This window comes from Euprymna scolopes, chromosome 19 (genome assembly GCF_053919585.1).
Source record: "Euprymna scolopes isolate OS-2025 chromosome 19, ASM5391958v1, whole genome shotgun sequence".
Lineage (NCBI taxonomy): Eukaryota > Metazoa > Mollusca > Cephalopoda > Sepiida > Sepiolidae > Euprymna > Euprymna scolopes.
Genome location: NC_136500.1, coordinates 101,545,626 through 101,557,946, shown reverse-complemented (window position 1 = coordinate 101,557,946; position 12,321 = coordinate 101,545,626). Strand labels below are relative to the sequence as shown.

Here is a 12,321-nt window from a genome sequence, read left to right as displayed (position 1 = left end):
GGAGTGCTTTTTCATACCAAAAGAAAAATCAACACATAATTATAATTTTAACACATAAAAATAATAAAAACATACATTTACTTATTACTTAGGGCACAAAAATATTTTTAAAAAATGTTCATAATGTTTAAGACCAGAAAAAACAAATGGACAAATTTATTTCATACCCCACCATGCAATGTACCTTGATGGTTAAGAAATTATGTCAGGAAATGGTATTATTTTTCTCTGTTTTATAGGTAAACTATTTTTCCAGGGAGAAAAATTAAGACTTCAATATATTTAAAGTATTCAGTAGTCGAGGGTAATCTTAATTTGAATGAATTAGATTATAAGAATTGGAAGAATAAGCAGATAAAAACTCCACTAAGAGGGTTACCTATATAGAGTCCAAAATTTTGCTTATAGAAAGTGTTCTTTATGGAATATTAGTATATGGCATATTACATCTAAACTTTGTATATAAATTTTTGTAAGTCTCTGAAGATTTTTTTATTTTGGGAAATGCTGATAGTGCCCATTAGTAAGCTTAGAATATTGGCTATGGTTTGTGCGATCCTGTGTGTAGCATTACTAATGACAGATATTATATGGGTCATTGAGATGTCCGTTTTATAAGAAAATACTTATTCCACCTCGCACATAACACATTTTGAATTCTAACAGCTATGTTTCATTTGCATAAAGAATAACAATATCTTTGTTATAATCACACCATATTCTTTGAATTCGAACAACTATTTTATTTGGGGGCAAAACCCCCCCAAAAACAAATATTTTTTTAGATCACAAACGCACTACATATTTTCAAATATTATACTTCTATGTTATTTCTTCAAATCAGTCATTTTGAGAAGTTTTGAAATAAAGACAAATTGATGAATTTGTAAATAATTTTGTTTTTTCATTTTCTGTCACGCTATTTCCATAATTATCATATATCCAACAATACTTCTGTACATGGTAAACCAAACAATGCTCTGGTTATCACAGAATTGCACCAAATTTGTCATGTGCAATACACAAAATTATAAAAGTACCCTTACTACTATTAGTACTACTAATAAAGTACTTCCACTAATGAGATTCAAATTTCTGAAGTTTTGTGGTGTGTAGACTCGCTTTTGGTTACTATTGCATCCTGGTTGAATCTGTTTTATGTTGCCGTCACTAAATATAATTTATATTGTAAATTGCATCTGCTTACATGTGTTTGCATTAGAACTAATTAAAGGAAGTCTCAATTGATATTTTAAATAATGAGGACTTGAAGCATACATTTTTTAACAAAATAAATGTGTCTGGTATTAAATAAACCAAATACTACATAATACATTGAAATAATATTTAAATCAAAAAGTAATGATTCCAATTCCTTACTATAAACTAGCTTAAAAGTATGTCCATATTACAGCTAGTATTCATATCTAGTTCCTAAATTGATATTCAAAATTGAAATCCAAAACCAAATTCCTATTGCAAAAAAAAAAAAAAAAAATTATGAATATTTTTTTAGGCAGTTTTTTTTTTTATAAAAACGCAAGTGCTTTATCTTCATAAAATTCATGCAATCATATCTATATTTTCTATTTGCCATTTAATATTATAAGAGTTATCATTTTTCTTTTAGGCTCTCTATGGACGTAAGTTTCCTGTGCCTCGGCCAATTGACTACAACCGGCATGCAGTCGTCATGGAATTAATCAATGCCTATCCTTTGTATGTAGTAAAAGTTTTACATTTTCTGACTTATTTTTACCCTCTTACTGAAACCAGCTAGTGACGAAAAAGTAATCCGTGTTAAATTGTTATCCAATCACCAGCATGTGAGGAAAAAGACAGGCTTATACGAAAATAAATTCAATTATGTTGATCAAAGAAATTAAACAATGTAAGACCAAAGTAGAAGGGTTATTCCAAAAGTAAGGACCTCTATTTTTTAACTCGAAGACTAAAACATTGAAGAGCTATGAAGATAGAAGTACCATTAAAACGAGCAACATTTAGGCCTCTAGAATTTATTTTTCAATATAGTCACTACCATTCTTAATGTACTTTTGATGTCTCCATCGTTAAAATATGTTTTCAGCAAATTTCTATTAATCACTTTAGGCATGTTATTGATATAAAGTAGAAACAGAATAGGATCTATCATGAGATCTTGGTGCACACCACCACATGCAACTACCCCAAACAACAGATTGCCAGTTACTTCAACCCTGTACGCATGATTACTTGTACGTTAGTGCCGATTTATGAAAGCCATGGGTGTTGAGTTTATATAGAAACTAACATTGATTAAAAGCATCAAAAACATTAGCAAAGTTCGGGAAGTATCTCTGGCATTCATTCAGGTTGGCAAGCTATTCTTTGATCACAAGTAAATTTGTGAGATACAAACATTTCAATCATATTGCAGCAATCGATGTAAGATGGGTCATAATTGTCCACTTCCATGTATTTAGTATTTATTTCATTTTTAGTAAATGCTGAAATAAACATCTTTTGTTTGCAGTGGTATTGCCAACATGTGACACTCAAATGTAATGAAACACATTTCTTGCAACACACTATTTTGAAGATTTATTACTTATTTTTACACAACCAAACCTTATCATTCCACAAAGCAGCAACTTTATAGCAACCTACCTGTCATATCTACTACAATTAGGGAGCAATATCTATGATTTGCTGGTCATTACCAGAGGAGCAAGCAAGAGCTGGAGAGAAATGTGGACTCCATGGTGCAGGCGCACAACGATAGGATGACTGACATCCAGTAAATTGCACATGACACCAACTGAAGTCCTGAAGATCTGAGGCAGCTGATCGAATACAGAAAAATTTGGAGAGAGAGGGTTATATTAGTCCAGGCAAGGAGCCCGAGCAGATATAAATTCCTTGTGGCTTCGATGTCCAAAATAAAAAAAATTTTAACAAGGAACCATTCCCACCACACTGCTGTCTAATTTCTTCCAACTGCAAAAACGTAACTCTCTGCTCACAAGACTCGCTCCTTCTGTCATCAAATCTTTAATCACTGAATCTCTATAAAAGTCAGGTTTTTATACTACAATCAGCAGCATCTCATTTGCATAAAGCGATCAGCTAGATTAGCATAAAACCGAAAAAAATTTCTTTTTTCTTTTTGTCAAGAAACAGGTGTTTTTTTTTTTTGTCTTTTTTACACAAAAATAAAAGTATTGTTGGAAAATGTTTATATTTCGAAAAAATTATTGATGAATTTTGATAATTTAAATAAGTCTTCTAATCAATTTATATTTATAAATATCTTATTTTAATCTAAAATTTGATTTTTTTTTTTCTGAGTATTGCTAGTGGAAATTTTAGGGAATATGATTATTTAAAAAGCATTAAAAAAGTCAGTACACACCTGTTTCTTGTGTGGTTCCATGCAGACAAAAAGAAAAAACATTTCTCTCCAGCTCTTGCTTGCTCCCCTGGTAATGACCAGCAAATCATAGATATAGCTCCCTAATTGTAGTAGATATGACAGGTAGGTTGCTATAAAGTTGCTGCTTTGTGGAATGATCTTACCAAGATATATTTAACACTGTAGCCTATGGGTCTACGTGCTGTCTAGCTTTCTTTGCAATCTTTTAGTGAGTCTCAAGGTTGTAGCACTATAAATGAGAGACGCCACCACTGATCTGAAGAATTGCCTTTTCAGTTTGTCAGTTCATCTTGAAGTCCATATTAACCACAGCTTAGCCAATGCAGCCCATGCTTTTGAGATGCTCTGGTGATGTCATGGGGAGTAGCATAACAGAAAGAATCCGTCAATAACAGGGTACAAAAGATGCAGAAGAATCAATTATTGATCGACGGTCAGGACCAACCAGTCGAATTGAAAGACTACTGCGTTTCACTTGTAGATATACTTGACGAAGGTGATATTATCAATAAATTAAAAAGTAAAATATGATTATCTTAAGAGAACACTTTAGACATTGTTAAAAAATGTTTTCTATCAATTGCTTTCCTTATGGTTTGGATCAGATTCTTTGATTCCCTTGTTTAAAAAAGTGATATTTTAAAAATTGTCCCCCCCCCCTTTGTTATTCTCAGATCTCAGGTACGAGAGATTGCTGACCCATCACGTGTCTATAATGATGTCATGAACCTGATTGTGCAGCTCGGTGAATGTGGAGTTATTCATGGTGATTTCAATGAATTCAATTTGATGATTGATGATAACAGTGACATCACTATGATTGATTTTCCACAAATGGTGTCCGTTTCACATCCCAATGCAGAATGGTAAAGATTCTTTTTGTATCATCAATTCATGATTTTAAAGTTCTTATGATATAAAAGTGTTTTGGAAGATATGTCAAACATTAGTAAAAGCTGGTATTATAATCGATAAATTTTTCTTTTAAATTTAACAATTTGTTTATTATAACATTTTTCTGTTTTTCTAAAAATTTGATGCTCTTTATCATAATACGCTAAGACAGTTATGTATTTACATCCATGTAATCAACTCTGCACCATTTTAAACATTTAATGCACCAAATTAATGAAAATGTAACACAAAAAAAGTATTTGTTAAAATTTTATTTAATGTCCCTTATATAATGTACAGCATCTATTGATTCTGATGTGATGTGTAGCATCTATTGATTCTGATGTGATGTGTAGCATCTATTGATTCTGATGTGATGTGTAGCATCTATTGATTCTGATGTGATGTGTAGCCTCTATTGATTCTGATGTGATGTGTAGCCTCTATTGATTCTGATGTGATGTGTAGCCTCTATTGATTCTGATGTGATGTGTAGCCTCTATTGATTCTAATGTGATGTGTAGCCTCTATTGATTCTGATGTGTAGCCTCTATTGATTCTGATGTGTAGCCTCTATTGATTCTGATGTGTAGCCTCTATTGATTCTGATGTGTAGCCTCTATTGATTCGGATGTGTAGCCTCTATTGATTCGGATGTGTAGCCTCTATTGATTCTGATGTGTAGCCTCTATTGATTCTGATGTGATGTGTAGCCTCTATTGATTCTGATGTGTAGCCTCTATTGATTCTGATGTGTAGCCTCTATTGATTCTGCTGTGATGTGTAGCCTCTATTGATTCTGATGTGATGTGTAGCATCTATTAATTCTGAAGTGATGTGTAGCATCTATTGATTCTGATGTGATGTGTAGCCTCTATTGATTCTGATGTGATGTGTAGCCTCTATTGATTCTGATGTGATGTGTAGCCTCTATTGATTCTGATGTGATGTGTAGCCTCTATTGATTCTGATGTGATGTGTAGCCTCTATTGATTCTGATGTGATGTGTAGCCTCTATTGATTCTGACGTGATGTGTAGCCTCTATTGATTCTGATGTGCATTGTAGCATCTATTGATTCTGATGTGATGTGTAGCATCTATTAATTCAGATGTGATGTGTAGCCTCTATTGATTCTGATGTGATGTGTAGCCTCTATTGATTCTGATGTGATGTGTAGCCTCTATTGATTCTGATGTGATGTGTAGCCTCTATTGATTCTGATGTGATGTGTAGCCTCTATTGATTCTGATGTGATGTGTAGCCTCTATTGATTCTGATGTGATGTGTAGCCTCTATTGATTCTGATGTGATGTGTAGCCTCTATTGATTCTGATGTGATGTGTAGCCTCTATTGATTCTGATGTGATGTGCAGCCTCTATTGATTCTGACGTGATGTGTTGCCTCTATTGATTCTGATGTGATGTGTAGCCTCTATTGATTATGACGTGATGTGTAGCCTCTATTGATTCTGATTGAATGTGTTTTGTGTATTTTTATTGATTGAATGTGTTTCGTGTATTTTTATTGATTGAATGTGTTTTGTGTATTTTTATTGTATGAATGTGTTTTGTGTATTTTTATTTGTGATTTGTAGCCTCTATTGATTCTGATGTGATGTGTAGCATCTATTAATTCTGATGTGATGTGTAGCCTCTATTGATTCTGATGTGATGTGTAGCCTCTATTGATTCTGATGTGATGTGTAGCCTCTATTGATTCTGATGTGATGTGTAGCCTCTATTGATTCTGATGTGATGTGTAGCCTCTATTGATTCTGATGTGATGTGTAGCCTCTATTGATTCTGATGTGATGTGTAGCCTCTATTGATTCTGACGTGATGTGTAGCCTCTATTGATTCTGACGTGATGTGTAGCCTCTATTAATTCTGATGTGATGTGTAGCCTCTATTGATTCTGATGTGATGTGTAGCCTCTATTGATTCTGATGTGATGTGTAGCCTCTATTGATTCTGATGTGATGTGTAGCCTCTATTGATTCTGATGTGATGTGTAGCCTCTATTGATTCTGATGTGATGTGTAGCCTCTATTGATTCTGATGTGATGTGTAGCCTCTATTAATTCTGATGTGATGTGTAGCCTCTATTGATTCTGATGTGATGTGTAGCCTCTATTGATTCTGATGTGATGTGTAGCCTCTATTGATTCTGATGTGATGTGTAGCCTCTATTGATTCTGATGTGATGTGTAGCCTCTATTGATTCTGACGTGATGTGTAGCCTCTATTGATTCTGATGTGCATTGTAGCCTCTATTGATTCTGATGTGCATTGTAGCCTCTATTGATTCTGATGTGCATTGTAGCCTCTATTGATTCTGATGTGATGTGTAGCATCTATTGATTCTGATGTGATGTGTAGCCTCTATTGATTCTGATGTGATGTGTAGCCTCTATTGATTCTGATGTGATGTGTAGCCTCTATTGATTCTGATGTGATGTGTAGCCTCTATTGATTCTGATGTGATGTGTAGCCTCTATTGATTCTGAAGTGATGTGTTGCCTCTATTGATTCTGATGTGATGTGTAGCCTCTATTGATTATGACGTGATGTGTAGCCTCTATTGATTATGACGTGATGTGTAGCCTCTATTGATTCTGATGTGATGTGTAGCCTCTATTGATTCTGACGTGATTTGTAGCCTCTATTGATTCTGACGTGATGTGTAGCCTCTATTGATTCTGACTTGATGTGTAGCCTCTATTGATTCTGACGTGATGTGTAGCATCTATTGATTCTGACGTGATGTGTAGCCTCTATTGATTCTGACGTGATGTGTAGCATCTATTTATTCTGATTGAATGTGTTTTGTGTATTTTTATTGATTGAATGTGTTTCGTGTATTTTTATTGATTGAATGTGTTTCGTGTATATTTATTGTATGAATGTGTTTTGTGTATTTTTATTTGTGATGTGTAGCCTCTATTGATTTTGATGTGATGTGTAGCCTCTATTGATTCTGATGTGATGTGTAGCCTCTATTGATTCTGATGTGATGTGTAGCATCTATTGATTCGTATGTGATGTGTAGCCTCTATTGATTCTGATGTGATGTGTAGCCTCTATTGATTCTGATGTGATGTGTAGCCTCTATTGATTCTGATGTGATGTGTAGCCTCTATTGATTCTGATGTGATGTGTAGCCTCTATTGATTCTGATGTGATGTGTAGCCTCTATTGATTCTGATGTGATGTGTAGCCTCTATTGATTCTGATGTGATGTGTAGCCTCTATTGATTCTGATGTGATGTGTAGCCTCTATTGATTCTGATGTGATGTGTAGCCTCTATTGATTCTGATGTGATGTGTAGCCTCTATTGATTCTGACGTGATGTGTAACATCTATGTATTCTGATGTGATGTGTAGCCTCTATTGATTCTGATTGAATCTGTTTCGTGTATGTTTATTGATTGAATGTGTTTCGTGTATTTTTATTGATTGAATGTGTTTCGTGTATTTTTCTGATTGAATGTGTTTCGTGTATTTTTATTGATTGAATGTGTTTCGTGTATTTTTATTGTATGAATGTGTTTTGTGTATTTTTATTTGTGATGTGTAGCCTCTATTGATTCTGATGTGATGTGTAGCATCTATTAATTCTGATGTGATGTGTAGCCTCTATTGATTCTGATGTGATGTGTAGCCTCTATTGATTCTGACGTGATGTGTAGCCTCTATTGATTCTGACGTGATGTGTAGCCTCTATTGATTCTGACGTGATGTGTAGCCTTTATTGATTCTGATGTGATGTGTAGCCTCTATTGATTCTGATGTGATGTGTAGCCTCTATTGATTCTGATGTGATGTGTAGCCTCTATTGATTCTGATGTGATGTGTAGCCTCTATTGATTCTGATGTGATGTGTAGCCTCTATTGATTCTGATGTGATGTGTAGCCTCTATTGATTCTGATGTGATGTGTAGCCTCTATTGATTCTGATGTGATGTGTAGCCTCTATTGATTCTGATGTGATGTGTAGCATCTATTGATTCGTATGTGATGTGTAGCCTCTATTGATTCTGATGTGATGTGTAGCCTCTATTGATTCTGATGTGATGTGTAGCCTCTATTGATTCTGATGTGATGTGTAGCCTCTATTGATTCTGATGTGATGTGTAGCCTCTATTGATTCTGATGTGATGTGTAGCCTCTATTGATTCTGATGTGATGTGTAGCCTCTATTGATTCTGATGTGATGTGTAGCCTCTATTGATTCTGATGTGATGTGTAGCCTCTATTGATTCTGATGTGATGTGTAGCCTCTATTGATTCTGATGTGATGTGTAGCCTCTATTGATTCTGACGTGATGTGTAGCATCTATGTATTCTGATGTGATGTGTAGCCTCTATTGATTCTGATTGAATCTGTTTCGTGTATGTTTATTGATTGAATGTGTTTCGTGTATTTTTATTGATTGAATGTGTTTCGTGTATTTTTCTGATTGAATGTGTTTCGTGTATTTTTATTGATTGAATGTGTTTCGTGTATTTTTATTGTATGAATGTGTTTTGTGTATTTTTATTTGTGATGTGTAGCCTCTATTGATTCTGATGTGATGTGTAGCATCTATTAATTCTGATGTGATGTGTAGCCTCTATTGATTCTGATGTGATGTGTAGCCTCTATTGATTCTGACGTGATGTGTAGCCTCTATTGATTCTGACGTGATGTGTAGCCTCTATTGATTCTGACGTGATGTGTAGCCTTTATTGATTCTGATGTGATGTGTAGCCTCTATTGATTCTGATGTGATGTGTAGCCTCTATTGATTCTGATGTGATGTGTAGCCTCTATTGATTCTGATGTGATGTGTAGCCTCTATTGATTCTGATGTGATGTGTAGCCTCTATTGATTCTGATGTGATGTGTAGCCTCTATTGATTCTGATGTGATGTGTAGCCTCTATTGATTCTGATGTGATGTGTAGCCTCTATTGATTCTGATGTGATGTGTAGCCTCTATTGATTCTGATGTGATGTGTAGCCTCTATTGATTCTGATGTGATGTGTAGCCTCTATTGATTCTGACGTGATGTGTAGCCTCTATTGATTCTGATGTGCATTGTAGCCTCTATTGATTCTGATGTGCATTGTAGCCTCTATTGATTCTGATGTGCATTGTAGCCTCTATTGATTCTGATGTGATGTGTAGCATCTATTGATTCTGATGTGATGTGTAGCCTCTATTGATTCTGATGTGATGTGTAGCCTCTATTGATTCTGATGTGATGTGTAGCCTCTATTGATTCTGATGTGATGTGTAGCCTCTATTGATTCTGAAGTGATGTGCAGCCTCTATTGATTCTGACGTGATGTGTTGCCTCTATTGATTCTGATGTGATGTGTAGCCTCTATTGATTATGACGTGATGTGTAGCCTCTATTGATTATGACGTGATGTGTAGCCTCTATTGATTCTGATGTGATGTGTAGCCTCTATTGATTCTGACGTGATTTGTAGCCTCTATTGATTCTGACGTGATGTGTAGCCTCTATTGATTCTGACGTGATGTGTAGCCTCTATTGATTCTGACGTGATGTGTAGCATCTATTGATTCTGACGTGATGTGTAGCCTCTATTGATTCTGATGTGATGTGTAGCATCTATTTATTCTGATTGAATGTGTTTTGTGTATTTTTATTGATTGAATGTGTTTCGTGTATTTTTATTGATTGAATGTGTTTCGTGTATTTTTATTTGTGATGTGTAGCCTCTATTGATTTTGATGTGATGTGTAGCCTCTATTGATTCTGATGTGATGTGTAGCCTCTATTGATTCTGATGTGATGTGTAGCATCTATTGATTCGTATGTGATGTGTAGCCTCTATTGATTCTGATGTGATGTGTAGCCTCTATTGATTCTGATGTGATGTGTAGCCTCTATTGATTCTGATGTGATGTGTAGCCTCTATTGATTCTGATGTGATGTGTAGCCTCTATTGATTCTGATGTGATGTGTAGCCTCTATTGATTCTGATGTGATGTGTAGCCTCTATTGATTCTGATGTGATGTGTAGCCTCTATTGATTCTGATGTGATGTGTAGCCTCTATTGATTCTGATGTGATGTGTAGCCTCTATTGATTCTGATGTGATGTGTAGCCTCTATTGATTCTGACGTGATGTGTAGCATCTATGTATTCTGATGTGATGTGTAGCCTCTATTGATTCTGATTGAATCTGTTTCGTGTATGTTTATTGATTGAATGTGTTTCGTGTATTTTTATTGATTGAATGTGTTTCGTGTATTTTTCTGATTGAATGTGTTTCGTGTATTTTTATTGATTGAATTTGTTTCGTGTATTTTTATTGTATGAATGTGTTTTGTGTATTTTTATTTGTGATGTGTAGCCTCTATTGATTCTGATGTGATGTGTAGCATCTATTAATTCTGATGTGATGTGTAGCCTCTATTGATTCTGATGTGATGTGTAGCCTCTATTGATTCTGACGTGATGTGTAGCCTCTATTGATTCTGACGTGATGTGTAGCCTCTATTGATTCTGACGTGATGTGTAGCCTTTATTGATTCTGATGTGATGTGTAGCCTCTATTGATTCTGATGTGATGTGTAGCCTCTATTGATTCTGATGTGATGTGTAGCCTCTATTGATTCTGATGTGATGTGTAGCCTCTATTGATTCTGATGTGATGTGTAGCCTCTATTGATTCTGACGTGATGTGTAGCCTCTATTGATTCTGATGTGATGTGTAGCCTCTATTGATTCTGATGTGATGTGTAGCCTCTATTGATTCTGATGTGATGTGTAGCATCTATTGATTCGTATGTGATGTGTAGCCTCTATTGATTCTGATGTGATGTGTAGCCTCTATTGATTCTGATGTGATGTGTAGCCTCTATTGATTCTGATGTGATGTGTAGCCTCTATTGATTCTGATGTGATGTGTAGCCTCTATTGATTCTGATGTGATGTGTAGCCTCTATTGATTCTGATGTGATGTGTAGCCTCTATTGATTCTGATGTGATGTGTAGCCTCTATTGATTCTGATGTGATGTGTAGCCTCTATTGATTCTGATGTGATGTGTAGCCTCTATTGATTCTGATGTGATGTGTAGCCTCTATTGATTCTGACGTGATGTGTAGCATCTATGTATTCTGATGTGATGTGTAGCCTCTATTGATTCTGATTGAATCTGTTTCGTGTATGTTTATTGATTGAATGTGTTTCGTGTATTTTTATTGATTGAATGTGTTTCGTGTATTTTTCTGATTGAATGTGTTTCGTGTATTTTTATTGATTGAATGTGTTTCGTGTATTTTTATTGTATGAATGTGTTTTGTGTATTTTTATTTGTGATGTGTAGCCTCTATTGATTCTGATGTGATGTGTAGCATCTATTAATTCTGATGTGATGTGTAGCCTCTATTGATTCTGATGTGATGTGTAGCCTCTATTGATTCTGACGTGATGTGTAGCCTCTATTGATTCTGACGTGATGTGTAGCCTCTATTGATTCTGACGTGATGTGTAGCCTTTATTGATTCTGATGTGATGTGTAGCCTCTATTGATTCTGATGTGATGTGTAGCCTCTATTGATTCTGATGTGATGTGTAGCCTCTATTGATTCTGATGTGATGTGTAGCCTCTATTGATTCTGATGTGATGTGTAGCCTCTATTGATTCTGATGTGATGTGTAGCCTCTATTGATTCTGATGTGATGTGTAGCCTCTATTGATTCTGATGTGATCTGTAGCCTCTATTGATTCTGATGTGATGTGTAGCCTCTATTGATTCTGATGTGATGTGTAGCCTCTATTGATTCTGATGTGATGTGTAGCCTCTATTGATTCTGATGTGATGTGTAGCCTCTATTGATTCTGATGTGATGTGTAGCCTCTATTGATTCTGACGTGATGTGTAGCCTCTATTGATTCTGACGTGATGTGTAGCCTCTATTGATTCTGACGTGATGTGTAGCCTCTATTGATTCTGACGTGATGTGTAGCCTCTATTGATTCTGACGT

The 12,321-nt window shown here is 35.1% G+C and overlaps 1 protein-coding gene across 1 annotated transcript in view; it reads left to right on the top strand.

Annotated features, from left to right (window-relative positions):
• Nucleotides 1–12,321, top strand: part of LOC145239860 (serine/threonine-protein kinase RIO2-like) — a 246,651-nt gene that overhangs the window by 174,545 nt on the left and 59,785 nt on the right. The window contains exons 5-6 of the mRNA XM_080103421.1: nucleotides 1,631–1,719; nucleotides 4,090–4,281. Coding sequence (XP_079959547.1) covers nucleotides 1,631–1,719; nucleotides 4,090–4,281 — 281 coding nt within the window. The remainder of the gene's footprint in view (nucleotides 1–1,630; nucleotides 1,720–4,089; nucleotides 4,282–12,321) is intronic.